Source organism: Sitodiplosis mosellana, unplaced genomic scaffold (assembly GCF_009176505.1).
Source record: "Sitodiplosis mosellana isolate CC-2019 unplaced genomic scaffold, AAFC_SMos_1.0 Smas_scaffold_30, whole genome shotgun sequence".
NCBI classification, from domain to species: Eukaryota; Metazoa; Arthropoda; class Insecta; order Diptera; family Cecidomyiidae; genus Sitodiplosis; species Sitodiplosis mosellana.
Window position 1 is genome coordinate 4,783,304 of NW_022595272.1, and position 19,140 is coordinate 4,802,443.

The following is a 19,140-nucleotide window of genomic DNA, read 5'->3' on the forward strand; positions in this document are numbered from 1 at the left end:
TTTGTTCCGTTGTCAGTTTAGCATATATAAATTATTCGGTTTGCATTGGCGAAAAATTTTAATTGAATCGAAATGGAACAATCTCGTGTTTACACACGTACACAAGTTGTTGTTTTTTTTTTAAATCAATTTTGCAATGCGATAACGCAAAATAAAAAGTTTCTGATAACAATTCAGGTTGTCGTTACAATATTCAGAGTTTGCAATTTCGGAAATAAAAATGTGTAAAATGAGAGAACAAAATAGTCATCTTTGACCGCATGATAAACGTACACAACCTTGGATAACCCTTTAGCAGAAGATTCATTTCAATATATTTTGAAGCTGCTTCGCTCTTTCACTATATATATAAATCTTGACTAAGTTCATGGTATTCAAGTATGGCCGGTGGGTTTTTTTTCTCTTTCATTTTGCAGCTCGTTTGCAATATGTATGATGATGATGTGGTGTCGAACAAAGACGAAGTAAAGACAAAAGTATGTATCCGCATTTGCCAATCATTATTTTATATACATATATTCTTTTTGCATCGCTCGGTGTTTTTTCTTCTTCATTCGCCCAACTTGATTATCCATTTACTTGTTGTAGCATTTTTATTGGATCTCTTGGTCTTTCGTCAGTTGTTCGTCTTTGGCTTATTTGATTTTTTTTTTCGGTGTGTGCTCGCTAGAAAATAATATATATTGTGTAAATGGTGTCGACGGAATGGAATTTCACCGTTCACAAGTCACAATGCTAATCGAGTCCAAAGCAAACGATCCGATTGTTACTCGCACCGCGCACACACCACACAAACAGCTAGTACGAAATGGAGAAAAAAATAAGCGATTTTTTCGTTCGTTCATTTTGAGTCTAATCAGCCAGCGCAAAATTAAACATACGGATTTAGTGGAACAAAAGTTGTGAACGCATGTCGGCGATCGCTTCGCGTATTTCAATTCGAGACAAATCGAATGAAATGAATATATAGAGAGAGAGAAGAAACAACAGCAGCAGTAGAAAAAAAACTATATAAATACACAAACACCGAGCGCAGAACATAGAAACAGCGAAAAATATAAGTTAACTCTATGATTATTGCGATACGACGCACGCTTAATATGCAACGGTATTTTAAATATACGAAACGATGAAAAAAAACCACCACACAAACAACTATGTACGTTCAGCTCAAAACTATGAACGAACGAACGAAAAAAAAATTATGATATCTTTGACTACAAACACGCACATTGCCATAAGAAGAGCAACGAAACTGCAGCACAAAAAAAGACGTGAATAAATTGAAGTTGGTGCAACGATGTGTTTGTGTGTTTCGGACGAAGAAAGACAACGAAAAAAAAGTGGAAAAAAAAACTTATGAAAAATATCAAATGCGCTGTTGCCAATATGCTATTGCCGATCTATCATTTATGCGAGTCAATATCAGAAGGGAAAAAAATATTCACACTCGAAATGGTGTGCATTGGAACAACGACAACAGCAAAAATGCCACTTTCAAAGCTTTGAAACCGGAAATTGAAAGTGACTTAATTGAAAAATGTCAGCAACCAAAAACCATTTTTTTTTTCAAATTGTAAATCATCGTCACGATGGAGGTTACAGTGGAAATAAACCTTGGCCAAGGATAACTTTCGAATCAACTACATCGAAATGGAACGGGTTGTGCACAAGGATTCATCTTCGTTATCGTGAAGTGAGCCGGTGTGTCCAAGACAAAATCTCATTATCCAATATACATATGCAATGGCTGATGCTTACAGGTAGAGTGAGACTTGTTGCCAAGTTACTAAGTTATGCAAACAATTTTTACCATGGATAACAGCAAATACACGGCATTTTAAATGGATATGATGGACTTTGCATAGCTTTAGCTTTGCGCTTTATATTTTATGGCACTATTGACACTGCACTTATTTCGCCGTAAACTTCAGCCATTTTATTGGCGTCGTGCGTTCCGTCTCTTTTTTTTCTCTCTTTCTCTCTCTCTCTCTCTCTCTCTCTCTGTTGCTCGGTGTGTTTTACCAGTGCAACATACAATCAATGCTATCGATTCAATACATATCGTATGGTAGCACTGAGGCGAGTGAGTTGCACAGGCGAAACAAACGAATGAAAAAAAACAAATCAAGTTGAAGAGAGAAAAAATCCCACAATGGCCTTACATATTTTCGTTTCTCTCGGACACTATTGATTGCCTTCGCATGAGATGTGGTGTTTTGTTTTTCGCTTTTTTTTCGTGCTTCTTCATTCAACATTCAAACATTTGGGCTGCAGTGCGGCTACGACTACGGCGCCAATTTTTCATTGCAAAGTAATATTTCATGTATTTTTTCGGCTAGTTTTATGGTGGCGTTCGTGCCGATGAAGATCGATGGCAAATGGCGAGCACGACGGGGAAAAAAAGCTGCAACGGCATTGCATTATTATTGCAAGCCACATACCCACATCGAGTTAATAACTACTGCGCTTGGATGCATTAGATGCGCACTTTAACCATACACTTTCACATTTTTTCTTCTTTTCCTCGGATAATTTTTTTGTTTTAGTTGCTGTTTCGCTTGAAAATGAATGTGCGATGTATGAACGAACAAACAAACAAACAAAAAATTCGCGCTAATACACACAGAGAGTGTACAATCGAAAAAAATGGAGCAGCAGCAGCAGCATATTTTCATGGATTGAAATAGAAAGAGTCAAACAAAACGATCCGAACAAGAGAAAACTATCGTCATGAAATGCACACGAAATTATGATTGCATTTTTCCTGCAGATAAATTAATTTAGCGGATTTGCATCGCGGTGGTGTGTGAGCGCTCGCGCGCGCTCTCGCTTGCGGTCTGAAATGGAGCGTTTTGCCGAAGAAGAGACGACTGCATCTTTGATGATGAGCGAGAGTGAAAGCCGCACACCGAACGATGATGATAATCACATCAAATGAATAGAGAGAAAAAAACAACCGACAAAAAAATTGTATCACGTCTTCATTTCGATGTTACGGTAACGATATCGATTCGCCAACTCTGAAATTTGCGTGAGCCATCGTTTTTTTTTGTGTGCGCTCGTTCATTTGTTGGCTACTCATTGATAGTATCGCGAGCATTCAATTGGAAGAGAATATAAAATGAGCCGAGCAGCGAATATACAAAATGCCCGCCATCTTTGATTTAACTGGGCTGCTGTTGTTTTTTTGCTCGTATTCATTTTCTACTCTCGTCTCGCGCATTCTTAATGCGCTTTATCACACACGGGAACGAGACAGAAGAAGAAAAAAATGGCCAACCGCTGAACTTGTCGGTGTTTGTGTGTGAAAGGGCTGTGGTGGCAGTGATTAAGTGCCCAATTATGGCTATTATGGAATTAAATTTTTCCATCACAAACATTTGCGTAGTTCTTTCACACCAAACAGACAACATCATATGATGAACGCCTTTTTCGGCCGTCGAATTATTTCAATTTCTAAGGATGATTCGCAACAACGTGGAACTGAAGCAGAAAGAAGCAAATGGAAAAAATAAAACAAACAACATCCACAATTTCGTGTGGCTTCAAAAGGAATATAAAATTGAATGCTCGGTCTAAAATACGACATGCGTCCCTTGCGCTGAGTTCCACGCCGATATACATCTCTTATTCGTGCATACAACGACCGTTTGTGTGACGACGACGACGACGTCGACGTCGTCGTCGTCGTTGTCGCTCTTTTGTTGCTGGCCATTTTTCTTTTTGGTCGTTTTGTATCAAGTTTAAATAATTTATGCCAAAATGTGTGGCAAAAAATCCAAGCGAAAAAAAAACACACACACAGCGAAGAAGAGAGTCACACATCGGTTTCATTCTGAGTGAGAGAAAGAGATCGAGAGGAATACAAATAAAAATAGTATTTTGCGTATCGTTATTTGAGCGCGTTCATGACGAGACACGAGCCGCGATTTCTGTGCCTTTTTAGCATTTCGGCTAATATTTTGTCGCCGCTCGTGCTGCACATCTAATAGACAGACAAGAGACCAATATGCTTGGCTATGTGTGCTGTCAATCGACCATGTACGACACCGATGTACGTTGCTTGTGTGTAGAAGCGCACAATCTACTCCGAAATGATATGAAGTTGGCCATTGCGGAGTAACTTAGTTAAAATCACCAACTTTTGTTACATTACAATTTCCACATAACTATTTAGCTGGATCGTGTGCGCTGTGTGTATTGGCTCGTTCACAGCGTGCTCATCGTTTACTCATTCGCACTGCTCTTCTATCATTATTATTGTTATTATTTCCTTCTTCTACTTTTTCGTTTCATTCTCTCGGTTTCTCGCTTCCTTTTTTTTCCATTTGACGAAAACCGAAGAATAATAATAAAAACGTATTTTATCTGTGGTGAGTGTCTCGTTTTGTTCATGGATGGATTGTACGACAATATCGCAAATAGCCCAAGCACACCGATTAATGTAATACACTTTATCAATCCTGTATATACAAACGGAACGAAACAGAAGAAAAAAAAATTGACATTCACCATAACCAAATGTACATACGGTCCGCTGCCGTTGGACTGGTAAATAAGTGATGATATGTGATGTGATGTAGGCACTAGGCTCATTGTGCATGAACGTTAAACATTGGGCGTTGAATTCTATTATGGACGATATATATACATGTATTTGTCATGTATATATATTTGATTTTCATTGTCCACACACAAAAATCGTATTCTTATTTTTTCCCCGATGTTTTTCTTCGCCACCGTCGATGACGACGACGACGACGACGATAATTTTGACATTTTTCGAAATATTTTCGATGTCGTTTATATTTTATTTCTCTTATTTTTTAGATTTCGATTTTCGGGCTGCAAATGGATTTATGTGTAATGCGCATGGTGGACCGAAGAAGAAATGGGCAAGACAATGAACGAAAAATTAAAGGCAAGAAAAATTCGAATAAAATCGCTCCCGATGCGAGTGTCGTTTGTACGCACGTAAAATAATATGCTTGTGCTGTTGCTGCTGCTGCTGCTGGGTGAACAAACGTTATTCACATAAGGCATAAACGGTATACGTGGTCGCGTTTCGTATCGATTTTTTTCTCTAGTCTCTATTCACTTTTTATACACTCAGCACCGAGTTTTTTTTTCGTTCGTTGCTGCTTATACTTTTTTTTCAGCGTCTCTGTTTGCCCGATGCGCGCACTCTTTCTCTGTTCCTCTCCATTTAGTTGGTTGGGTCTCCGCTTGTGTGCTAGCTGGCTGCCGCTGCCGTTGTTATTTTCTTTCTTGTCTTTCGAATGTTTTGTATCAAACATAAATTGCACATATACATATAGTCATACGCTCCATCCAATACAATAGAGTGAATATCCAACCGAATCGGTGGAACAGAGAGAAAATCTTTGAGTGTTTCCATTCAAATCAAATGGCCAACAAATATGGCGGAATGTATGATGATTTGATTTTATATATAGATGCAAAATAGAAATATCTATCTATTTTTGTGTTGGATTGCGTAAATGCATGGGATTTCCTTGGGCATTGCCATTGTAGCTAGAGTGTATCGAGTAGAAGAGTGTTTTGCTAATATCGAGGTTATATTCTGGAAAAATTACAACACACAATGGGATTTCAATCAATGTTTCATTCAAAAATTTCAACGACAACACATATTTGGAGTTTGGATTAAATCGATGCATTGTTTCGAGCATAATTCACGCCGTTTTTTCTTTCAACATGTTTCCCATTGAGTTTGAAGAAAAAATTAAAAAAAACAGTCGAGTCGATGACCAATCAATCGAAAAGCTTAAATGTCAAAATCCACATGAACGAAATGGGTAATATTCAACCTATACTTTTGCCCGGCGCAAGATAGCGGTGGCGCCTGAATAAGATGTATTAGCAATTTGCGGCATTTTTAAGAACTATCAATACTTGTTGTTATTGTCATGGATTTCGCAACAACAAGAAGTATTGAAAGTTCCTAAACTTGGCGTAGACTCTATTTAGGCGCCACCGCTACTCAATGTCACGTCAAATACATTGGTTCTTATGGCAGAGAAGCACAGGTTGGTAATATTGGTTTCTATGGTGTTAAAATTACAAATAATAAAATTGAAAAATATTTACGTATAAATTGTGTGTATAACTCACATATAAATAGCATGAGCTCAACATTATCCAAAATGCTACATTCTCGTTGCACACTTTAATATCATTCCAAAAATTGTAATAATCTCTTTTTTTCGCTCTTTTATATTCGCATATTTAAATATTAACGAGTGTGTATAAATTTTTTTTTTTGCCTCTGCTGTTTCTCGTCGTCGCTGATATTGTTGTTGGCAACGTTTTTTTTACATATATCTCTCTCTGGTTGGCTTGGATGATGTTCCTTGTCGCACGACGAGTGGGGATGAATCGCGTATATTTTTGTTCGTTTAGCAACTTAATTGATTGTGTTTTCAACTTCTTTTTTTATATTCTAAAACACATTTATTTTTGCGTTTTCTTTTTGTTTCATACTTATTATTTCATACCGGGGTATCGTCGCTGTAGTCGATGTTCTCTTTGCTTTTGTATCTGTTCGTGAAGTAATTGTTTCACGCACATACGAACGAACGAGCGATTGTAGAAAAAAAAAATTATACACTTTTTTCAATGTTATTTCTCCTTTTCTGCCAGTCTGGATTGTTGTTGTTGGCCTCTCTCGCGCTCGTTGTGCTTGTATTTTCTTTCTTGAATTCTTACTACCGATGAACCGTCTTTTGAGGCGAACAAATTTTTTTTTGTTTTACTCGGATTTGTGTTCACGTTTATAGTAAATGCATCTTTTTCTGTCGATGTGGCTCACACACTTTTACTCTGCGAAAAAAAAAATACAACGATTCGTCTCAATTCTGGACACATTTTCTGTTGTTCCAGTAGAGAAGAGTCAGTTGAAGAGAGAAAAAAGCGTATACACACACTGCGAATGAAAGGAATGCCAAATGTAACCGCACAAAGAGGCAAAATTGATCTGCCGCACAAAGCATTTGGGCAGAAATTTATTCGTTTTTAGCACATGAAATGAAACGAAAATACTAACACACACACACGTCGATCGAGGCAATTTCACCAAATTCAATAGGTCCGTGCACAAGCCGATTCACCAAATAAACCGAAACAACAACAGCAGCAACAACGAAATAAAAAATGAAAGCAAAATGGAGAGATACTGAAATAGAGGCGACGAAACAATTCCGAACCGTTCAATAGCAAAGCAAGGAAATTTCTTTGTAATACCAAAAATACATAATAATATTTATTTATTTTTTTTCGTTCACTCTCCACTAATGAAATAAGCACACGCAGCAAAGAAATTGCTGTGAACACAGTTAATTTTCCTCGTAAAGTGGCTGCTGCTGTTGCTGTGCTTGCATGTATTGTTCAATTCAAATCGTTCGTTTTATTCACTTCTTTTCACAATTCCCGTGGCTTGATGCGAATGTGAGCGTATGCCTGCGAATGACTACGATTTTTTTTTGTTCATTTCATTTTCGCTTAAATCGAAATATTTTTCCGCCGTGTAAATAGGAAATATTAATACGTTAATGTAAAAGATACTGAATCAGTCTGTTGTTTCGGCTATATTTTTTTTCGTACTCCGATTTTTTCTCTCTTCTTATTCGTAGTACCTGTGTGCTATTATAAACACAATTATACGACGTTTGTGATTGCATCGGAGGTCTCTATCACTCGAGAGACACGAATACCTAAACTTTAGCACTATTTTTCTCGTTCGCTCTCTAAGCCACATTCAAATATAGCGCAATGTAAATCGCCGTGAAGGAAATGTAACGGCGAACAATCGTCGCAATCGATTCACACAACCAATCAACCAAACACACAGCAGCAGCAGCAGTAGTAGCGGCAGCAGCAACAACGAATGAGTGGATTTTGTTTTTTTTTTTTTTTTTTTTTCTGTCGAGAAAATTTCGGCCTTCGATTTTGATGCAGTCAAATGAAGTATTTGCATTATTCAAGTCGCTGCGAGAAATTACATTTTGTCATTTTACCCGACTGCTGAATTTATGTATCGATGTAATGTGAAGTTGAAACAAATGAACAGAGAGCGAACCGAATGAAAATGGTAACGTTCATTGAACTTGTGTGTTTCCCTCTCCATCTCGTTGTCGCCCGTTGTCTTTGGATTTTGGCTGCCGAATTAGTTTCGAAGTATTTTGTGTGCAAATGTTTTGCCTTTGTACTGTTGTCCAGCAACAAAATTTCAAATTGTAAATCCCAATTTTCCGAAACACACACACAGATCGTGAGAGCGTGAGAGCGTGAGAGAGAAAGAGAGAGAGAGAATGGAATTAATTGCATACTTCTAATAATAAACGCAATGGATCCTCTCTCGTTCGGCCGCCCCTCGCTCTCATCGTAAGTCTAAGCGAAAATTTGTGCTTTGTTTCGCATTTCTGATTTTCGATTGCAATCGACAGCAAAATCAATTTAACTAATTAATGGCGAAGAGTTTGGATTGGAGAGCATTTATTAGTTATTAATATGATCGGTTCGGTTCGGTTATTTAAATTTTAAATATCCGTTGCACAAAAGATGTGCGAACGAGAAGAGGACAGGAGATCAAGTGAGTGAGCGAGCGAGAGAAGCGACATGAAATATATAGGTGAATGAGCGAGAGCAAACAAACAATTCATAGCATAAGATGATGTATATTGTTCGATTTCGATATGGAAATATATGGACCGAGCGTATGAACAGCAGCGTCAGCAGCAGCGCAGAAATCGCAAAGACCGACCGAATCAGTGGCTGTGCAGTGCAGCGAATGTATGCATGCATGCATGTGTCGGTGCATTCATAGATGTATTCGATTATTTTTATTTCATGCCGTTTTTTTTTTCTCTTTTCATTCCACTCTCTACTTTATCGACATGGCTGTACATTTCTAATTCGGATACAAATCCGAAAGGAACATATGCAATAGAAGTCATACACTCGAAGCGCAAACACATATATACGTTATTAAAAACGCTTTGATTATTCAATGATGGCTACACTGCTCGGGCTTAACGAATTTGAAGAAGAAGAAAAAACGCCGCACATGCAATGTTGCCTTGTCACCATATCATTTGAACAAACACACTATCACTATTGCACATTACAACCGAATGGGTCAAGTAACGTGAAAAACGAATGAGGCGATCCAAGTAAATGCACCGAACGAAGACAAAACAATAAAAAACATTTGAACATGCAGGGTGAGAGTGAGACACGGTTTTCACCGCAAATTTTAAAATAAAAATCTATTTTTTTTTTCGCGTATCGATGTCTTGCCGCCTTCGTTCATTCAACTAGCAGCAAATAAAGCGCAGTTGAAACAAAGCAACACACACCAAATTATCACGATTATTGTTGGCTTTTATTTCCAACGCGAATCCGTTTTCTTTATTCTGTCTCTCTTTCTCTCCCTCTTGTTCGTTTTCTTGTCGTTAACCCGTGAAATTGTGGCGAAAAAGCATTGAATTGAATGCATTCGAGAATGCCAAAATCGAATATAAAACGATAAAAGAGTAAAAGTTATTGTTGAAACACACACACACACACATATATCGCGCGCGCACTGATTTTGGCGAGCCAGAAAGACAGAGTGAACAACAACAACAAAAAAACCACACACCGTCCGTAATGACTTCGACCACTTATTAAAAATGCAGCTTTAAACACACAGAGCTAATATACACAGTCAACGCTTATTAAATCAAAAACACCATACACAGGTCGTTTTCATTTGCAATTGCAGTATGTGTATATGGGTATGACTGCAGCAGCGCATATTTTTTACAAGTCCTTGTCAGATGTTCGTTGAATGGGAAAATGCGTATGGAAAAAAATGGCAAATAATTTATTGCGATTGGCTTGTGTTTAACGTTTCAGTTTTAACGAATCACCACTCATTGAATTAATTGGTTTATTCCGATGAGAATTTCTATTGAATTTTCATTCGCAGCAAAATGTTTTTTTTTTCTCTCTTCACTGACAGAGTTTTTTTTTTGTTTCGTATTTTTTCTTTGTTTTCAATGATGTACCTAAATTCAAGGAAACAGCGTAATCCATTGATAAAGATGAATTATTTTTTTTTCTCTATTCATTCGAATGAGTTTTCTTTTAATTCGATTGAATCACATGAAACACATTTATCACACAAAATCACATCAGAGTCAATTTGCTGTGCCAGTTTGATTGGGTTCAATTATGACATTTTCCAGTTACTCGACTAATTAAGCGTCAGTCGACGAAACGTTATAACTCGTTATTTTTTCTTTCAATTTCAATTCTCACACTTCGGCAACGACTTTGCGTAAACGATTCGAAAAAAAAAATCGTTGTTTTTTCCCTTTGTTTCTTTCGATGAGGAATTTTCTACGATTATTTTATTATTAAGTTGAACACTTTGGTACGTATAAAGATTATTTTTTTTCTTCGTCTCGCTATTTAAAATTATCTTTTTTTTTTTTGGTTGGTGTCCGAAAGCGAGCTGCTTAAAATCAAGAAACAATTTATTCACCGAATCGCTGTCAACTGGTTTTCGTTGAGCTGTACGTCTGTTTGAAAACACAGAAAACAGTGTTTTGACCCACCTACACTTTGATACAAACTAAAACAGACTGTCAGTGACGGGCCAATGATTATGTTGTGTGTAGAAAATACGGTCGTTTTGTTTAACACGTTAACACACAGCAACCGCAATACGTGCACACGCAACGCGCACCAGCATTAACCGACACTGAAGAAACACTCAAACGTATACTCGTAATCGAGAGAGTCGGACGGATTCCCATACACTTGTACCATACATACAAAAGCGCACAGTACAGTACAGCTCAATGGATCAACAATGCTGCTGCTACTCGACGGTTGGAAATCTTTAGAGTCGTGAACCGTCAAATGATTCAATAAACAAAATGCTTGCAGCTTTATCGCTCAACAGCACCATAAAAACGGACCTTTTTATTCGCAACAAATCGAACGGTGCGCCGCACAGAGTAAACAAGAAATCGGTCTGTACTGAACGCTCTCGTTGATTTAAGATTTCGTGGTGCTAAATCGCAAAATTGCTCTCTGTCTCTTATTCATTCGCTGTGTGTGCCTGTTGGCCGTCACCACATATCCGAATTTCATAGAGCGAAAACACACACACACACACACACACACACACACACACACACACACACACGCAGACAGAGAAAGACCAACATAAAATACATAAGCGGCTTCACTAGTGTCATACATTAAGAGGGAAAATTAAATAAACTAACAGCTAAAACTGAAACAAAAGCAAACCGAAGCAAAATGAAACGACAACAAACGAATTAAATAAATGAAAATCATTCACACAATTGAATTTCTTATTGCTTGTTTGGTGTTGCTAGTGGTGGTGGTTCTCTTTTTGTAATTCATCTGTGCGATTTAAATATGGGCTGCATGCCTGTTTATAAATAGCAAACGGCAGATATTTTTTTCTTCTACTGCTGCTGCTGCTGCTGCTGCTGAATTCTGGCCATGCACATTACACCGATTGAGCAAGCAATGCAAGCGATAACGTAGACTCTTTTTCGTCAATCTTTCCAGAAAGAGCGAGTATGTGTTTGTGTGTGAGTGTGGATATTACCAAAAAAGAAAATATTTAGACAGGCTATGATATGATATGATGATGATTGTGTGATTGTACGAATGCTTGTTCAAGATTTATGTGTCAGTTTAAATGTCACGAAATAACTGTCTGATTTTATTACAGCTGGATTGATGTTGATGCCAAGCCATTTTATTACGAAAATTTGCATTTTCCATTTTCGCATCGGATGAGCACCGAGGCCGAGTAAAGTGAGTGCGGTGCAAAACTCGGAATAAATTTACGAAAGAGAGATGTTATCTTTGAATGGCATCGTACAACAGGCACAACTCACCGAAAAAAAATAATCATTCTTTCGTGTGTGTTTTTTTTCTCTTCATCTCTCTCTCTCTCTCTCTCTATTTTTCACGTAGCCATCAAGAGAAGCGAATTTTCGATGGAAGCCATTTCTCTCCACCTCGTTTCATTTCACTCATCTTACTTATGCCACATTTTCTAACAGCGTAAAATGTTAATGGAAAATCTCTTTCACTGCCATACACTGAGCACCACTTACACACGCGCAGCGCGCACATGCATGGCCACCGATGGCAAAGACAACAACAGCATTTATACATATTACACATAAACTAAACCAATTTCCATATGCCCAGCGCAACGAAGAGAAAAAAAAAGTGAACACCAACGAACATACAAACGAATGAACGAACCAACGAAAGACAGCCATCCAATGTGTACTAAGCACACACAATATGAGAGGAAATGATGCGAATTTATCGCGCGTTTGCGGAGTTTGATAAGTAGTGAGTGGAGAGAGAAAAAGAAAATCAAGTAAAATCGGTGTGGCGGAGTGATGGTGGAGAACGGACGAGCTAGCTAGCTATTGAGCATAAACCGAGAGCCGAGTCAAGAAAACACATTGAATACGACGTGAAAAATACATGTACAGCACATCAAATCCACATAAATGTAAAATTTTGCCCGAGCTCGCTCACACACGCCAATTGTGGCTGAATTTCTGCTCTGTGCTGCGCACCAAAAACAACCATCATCAACAGCAGCAGCAGCAGCCACGGTAGAAAATTCACTCAAACTTACACTGGCTTACACTTGCCACAAAATTTGCTGCTTGCCATTCGCCAAAAACCTATTGGTCGATTTCGTAAACAGATTTTTACATGACATAATTCGCTGTCCTCATTTCACATGCAAGATTTTCTCTCTCGCTCCATCTTCCTTATTTCATTTCTTTGGCAGTGCAAAGATTTACTCTGGAGACGGAAAATCCCGTGTATCTTCATGGAGGTGCCATTTGATTAACTAAAAGAGAAAACATACCGAGAAACAAAAAACGCTAAAATGAAAATGTCCGCCTCGTGCCAAAGGTTTTTTTTATTCTGTTTCAAAAGAAAACGTCATTAAAATGCCAATGAAAATGCAAATTGAATAATCGACGACCGGGCAGGTTAAACAACGGGGGCAGGTGATATCTTCTTAATTATCGGTCGAGACCAACCGAATGCTATATTTTCTTCCATAATACACAGCACACTTGTGCTTCGAAATTACTGCTGTGCTCCGGAGTTTTTAAGTAGTCATTTATTTGTGGAATTTTGCGCAGAGTCCAAGAAATATACGCTTGAATTTTGTGTGTTGAAGCAAGAGGTGAACAACAACTGCGCGCCATAGTCTTTTGAACCCGACCAACGGGAGATTTTGATATTCAACAACAATCGGTTCATGTAAGAAGACAAAAAAATAACAACATAAAGAGCACAGTGTATTGTCTGTACCACACCTGCTCACCGAAATAAGCACAGATATGCTTATAAAAACACACACACACACACCAGTCAAACAGACATGAAATATATGTATGGATTTCCTGACGCGATGGCGCTACTGCCATCCACAATGTTGTTTCGTCGAATTTTTTATTAAAAGACGAACTTTGCGCTTCATTTGATGCGTTCAGTTCCGATGGTCGCGCAACATACACTTTATTCGCAATGAGAACAGGGTGACGAGAATCAAACGCTTTCATAATGATGCCAAGCACATTTTATTCTGGATTCGTTTCGCACTACGCAACAACCTTCGTTTCGTGGAATTGTCGCTTCCGATTCTCTGGGCCCAAGCTTTGAACATTGTTCTGTGTGAGCTGCTGCTGCTGCCATTCTCTTCTATTTTTTCTTCACGTTATCGATTTTTAGATGGTGTAAGTGGCAAAATAATACTACATCCTCCACAGCCAGCGACTACACACTCACACAAATACCAGCGCAAATTGGCGAACAGGACAAGAATTTTTATTCATAGTTCTACGACACATATGAATCTCTTGCTCGATGCCAAATACAAATTGCACATAGAATATTTTCAAGTGAAGTTACGAATTATTTTCTCTCACATATTCTCGACAAGCCGAACACAAATGGTCGCCCTCCGAACGGAACAAGTTTTGTCGAGGAAAGAGTGAAAAAAAACCAATACAATACGAGACGAGCTAAAGCTTCGAATCAAAGCCTCAACTAATATAAATTGCACGAGCATTAAGTATATCGCATAACTTTTTCGGTACAGTCACAGAGAGAGCACTTTGAATGCTGATGCTGATGCTGCTGCTGTTGCTGCCGATGGCAACCGAATTTGCGATGCGTACATTTTTCGATCTGGATGGAGCTGCTGAAATTTGGTGCGCGGTAGTTTGAAAATGAACCGGCAGAAGAATGAGAGGAAAAAGAACAAACGGCAACAATCGCAGTCAAATGTCATACACTCATGGTGTACTTTGCCGTTGATGAAATTCTTGTTGAAAATATGGTTTCGGCTGATTTGCGATGCAAAATTGCACACAATTACAAAATATTGCATTCCACCAAGAAGAAGAAGAAGCAGAAGAAGAAGAAGAAGCAGGAAATAGGCAATCGTGACGATTTCTTTTCCACGTTCAACTCGGCCACTGATCTATATGCATTCAATTAGATTGTTAGATTATTTCATGAATGTGCATCATAATATTTTTTTCTATTCATGCTTTAGTTTCGACCATTCTCATATGGTAAGCAATGTGAAAGCACACAGCAATATTAGTATCGGCGCTCTGACGATACGATGGTTTTTTTCGTCGAGCGTGTGTGAGAGACAGAAAGAGACGGAGAGAGAGAGAGAGAGAGAGAGAAATTCCGATGCCACACAAGAGTTCATTAAACTTTGCGCTGATGCAGAAAACAAAATGAAGAGAAAAAAAAATTTAGTACAGTACGACTGACTCTTGTGACTTGCAAATCAAACGAGCTCGAACGCGCAACTCGAAAAATATTACCAGAAGAATTGCGAACGATAAAAATGTGGTATGTATAAAACAAAATCGGTCTAAAAAGAAAATACATTTCATGATCATCTGGAAGTAGCAAAGACGAAAAATAATTGTAGTTTTTGATGAGAGAATGAAAAAGAAAACGGTAAATTTGTATGTATTCATAATCTTTGTTTTGGTCGCGTTTATTGTTTTTTTTCTCTCTCTCTCTCTCTCTCTTGCTTTTTTTTTCAACCAGTTTGAAGCTGAAATAAATAACAATGGACTTGGCGTTGGAAGCGAAAAGAAAACGATCATCATCAAAAATCGCAACAAACAATGCGCAAACGGTATGAAAAACGTGCCTTCATGGTCATTAATGGCGTACACAGCTACCAAACAATTCATCGAACTCGATCCCATTTTTTTCTCTTTTCTTCATCGTCTGAATCGGACGCCAAAGACAACGATCTCTTCTTTTTGCACTCTCGCTCTGTGTATACTCTCGGGCATCGTCACAAAAATGTGAGCCATAGCGCATTGGTGTACGCTTGTCAAGCAAACATTTGAAATGAATTTGTAAAAATGTGATTATGTGTTGGTTTTTTGGCAGCCCAAGAGGAAGTAGAACGATTTAATGAGCGATTGTTATAGTTTCGCTTTAAAAGTTTTGACACATTATTTATCACTTCGTGCCAATTGTGATTTGTCTTTCAACAAATTAATTTTCATGATTTCATGATGTGATGGTTTTTTATTCTCTACGCTTACCCAACAGCTAATTGAGAGAGGAGTGTTTAATTTCGGAGGCGCTGTTAGACGATTTCACTGTCGATCGGCTCGATATGTGATTAATGAAAATGCACATGGATTCGATGTATTGGATTTGTCACTTACCTGAAACGATAGAAAAGAGAAGAGAAAATTAATTAAAATTCATTCATTTCGTTGGGGGGAAAAAAACACACGAACCGTTCGACAAACGTTCGGGTTCGGATGTGTTTGCATAATCAAAAATTGTTGAGCTCATGAACAAGAGCGGTAGGTAACAAGCAGTATGGAGCGGAAAAAAGAGGGCCATAGCACACAATGTAACACACAGAGTAGATTCTATATTCAGGGCAAGCGCTTACGTAACATCGCATCAAATGCGCGCAAGAAGAGCGTGGAAAATTTTCTTTCTCTTCCATCTCGTATTTTAAATAATGAGAATTTCGAGAGAGAGAGAGAGAGAGAGCTATGAGCACACGACGAACGAGTAAGAAACGAATAAAAAACATGGCGGATCAAAAAATATATATTTTGTCGATTTAGTCGCTTCTCGCAAAATCTGAAATCGCCTTGTTAAGCTCTGATATGTGCTCATATTCACACAGAATATTCAGTACATTTTGATATATTCTGGCGACGGTTTTTTTTCTTTCTTTCACTCGTTTCTTTGCTCCGGTTCTGTCTTTGTGTATGCCTCGGCTATGAGGAACACTCGGTCGTCTTCTGCTCGCTACCTCTCTCTCTCTCTCTCTCTCTTGCTGCTACGTATTCTATCTTTTGCAATGTATTAATCGTACAACGACTTGTCTTTGTTCTTTTATGCGATTTTATTTCTTTTGAGCTGTTGATGTTTTGGTATGTAATTCATACAGCATTTCATCGCTACCAATTACTTGGCAACATCTCAAAATATTTCTCTCAGCTTGCCGTTGCCATCGCCGTTGTGGTCGTCTTCGTCTATTTCATCGTCGTTGTTGTCGTCGTCGTCGTTCGGTCCGATTTGTGCATGACATTTTGTTCGCAGCTCATTTTATCGTGCGCGAAATAGTTGCAAGGAAAAATAGAATGTTATGCCGGTAAATAGTGTTCCTACATGTTAGAAGTATACACAACAGATCGACTACAACGACTCTTCGATATGGGAAAACTAAAAATATAATAGCATTGAAAGATATGCAGACGTGTGGTGTTTTATTCAGCGTGACTATCGACAGCGAGAGAAATAGCAGCGATATCGAGCGTCTGCGTAAGACACAGATTCATGTGACGAATACGAAAAATTGCAACGAGAAAACGTCGAAAGCGGTGAAAAAACAAACAAACACACACTCCCACATACACAGCAAATGGCGTCCATTGCATAAAGTCGCAATTTTCGCAGAAAGTTGAATCTCGATGCGTACCGTTGCATTTCAAATGGCTTGAGACACTATTTTCTCCTATTTGGTGATTTAGCAGAAAATTTTCAAATGCATTTTCATGCACGCAGCAGCAATGGCAACGACAGTGGCGACAGTGATGAAAAAACCTCACATCGAAAATGATTATTTGGTGTCACGTAATTTGTTGGAGGACGACTTTCAGCACACAATACTTTAGCGTTCGCTATAGGCACTGGGTGCTCGTTGTGAATATCGATTATTTTTTTTGTTGCCTGGGCATTGCCTCATATATGAACTGAACGAGAAGAACAGCAGAGGCAGCAGCCAGCAACGAAGCAAAACACTTTTTCTGAACAACACACCGAAATATGTTATGGATGCTGTTTTTGTTATGCCACGGCATATTTCGCTATGGTTTGTTCTGGTGACGGTATTGCTGCTGCCGTTGCTGCTGTCGTTTTATCGGCGCTGTGTGCTGCTTTGATTATTTGATTCGAGAGAGCAAACATAAAATGGTGGAATTCTGTATGCATGATACGATTCTTATTTCAAAGCCAGAGAGAAAAAAGCACACAACATATATATCGAAATGCTGAAGTAGCAACAGCAACAGCACCAGCACCAGCACCAGCAACGCCAAGCAATACAACACACCATTTTCATAGACCCAAATCAAGCTCTCTATTGCGTAGCCATGCACTTACTCCTCTCTCTCGATTCCACACACAAACACACAATCTGAGCCGCAGCCCGTTAAAATAGATATTTTAAGTGATATATACAAACGGCTTGGTTGGCAGACTGCTCGAAAACCCAACACGCTACCATCGAACGTATGTGACGATGATGATGATGTACCGTAATGCATCTTTTTCGTTGTTTCATTGCATTTTATATATGTACATACTTGATACGGTTAGGTTTTGTTTCGAAATGTTAAACAATAAATCGGAAAATAGAGAAATTGATTTCGATATTTCCTGTTTCTTGTTTGGCTGCTCGCCACCATCTTCTTTTATTCTCTCTCTCTCTCACTGTGTTTATTTGGTTTTGCTCTGTTCCAGTTAAACTTTGTAACACACACACACACACAGAGAGAGAGAGAGAGAGAGAGAGATGAGTGATAGCCGGGAATTTCGAAAGGTATTCCTAACTAAATTACCACCTAATCCGGTTGCAAATCGTTTTCATGAGTCCAGAAACTTGACCCTTGAAATAATTACATTATTTTACGGCATGGAAAATTGGTTGCATGGCCCTACCGATTGGCCAAAGCCATCAAAACTATTATGGCAAAACGTGCGAAGCGTTTGTTTGTTCGCACAAAATGTTCTGCATGTGTGTATAGTTCAATTTTGGACCGAATGATTTTCTGACAAAAGATAAATCAAACTTGCTCCGTTCGCACACATTTTCTCTCGCTCGATCGCATCGAAGCGCACAATATGGCCGTCCACCTACATGCCTATTTATTTTCCGAATTTCTCATATTCAAATTTCGGCTACACACGGCCAAATAAAGAAAATTCGAGCGAGCAAACGAGAGACAGATAGAGAGAGGGACGGAGACACCGAATACATATCGGAATTGCAGCTACGCCGGTGCAATTGAACTTTTTGCCATCGTGTTTATGTTGTTCGTGTTCGGTGAAGGCAACCACCAGCAGCAGCAGCAGTGACAGCAGTAACAAGAGGATGGAGTGAGCGAGCGAGAGTGAGTGAGTGCAGGTTGTTTGTTCGTTCGCTTCGTTTCGTTTCGTTTGGTTGCTTTGTTGTGCATTACATTAAATATATCTTTACATAGTTGATTTTGTCTATAGATCTCTATACAAAACCGATCCCGAGCATATTTGATATATATGTGCCCAGCGATGCTCTCTGCCATATCACATAAACAACCACATGCACATCATTTCCAAAGTGCACATTGTGCAAACAGCATGCACACAACGATGAGACACATAGAAACCTCTGAAACTCTCTGAGCGATATACACATAACCTGGTTATATTTTCAATAGAAACTTATGTTTTCTCTCGTTTTATATTTTGCCATTTTCATTTCGGAAAAAT

General features: G+C 38.5%; 1 protein-coding gene across 11 annotated transcripts in view; it reads right to left on the bottom strand.

The window, feature by feature from the left end:
- The window catches only part of LOC129569112 (serine/threonine-protein kinase tousled-like 2), a 66,776-nt gene that overhangs the window by 17,144 nt on the left and 30,492 nt on the right, over positions 1–19,140 (bottom strand). The window contains exons 1-2 of one of the 11 annotated variants that reach the window (XM_055447577.1): positions 10,074–15,006; positions 6,115–6,846 (exon numbers count right to left, since the gene is read on the bottom strand). The exons of 7 other annotated variants lie outside the window; for them this stretch is intronic. In XM_055447577.1, coding sequence (XP_055303552.1) covers positions 6,115–6,162 — 48 coding nt within the window. In that variant the 5' untranslated portion in view covers positions 6,163–6,846; positions 10,074–15,006. Of the gene's footprint in view, positions 1–6,114; positions 6,847–7,658; positions 7,677–10,073; positions 15,007–19,140 lie in introns of those variants that run through there. 3 more of the 11 variants (XM_055447580.1, XM_055447581.1, XM_055447578.1) reach the window with 3 other exon arrangements.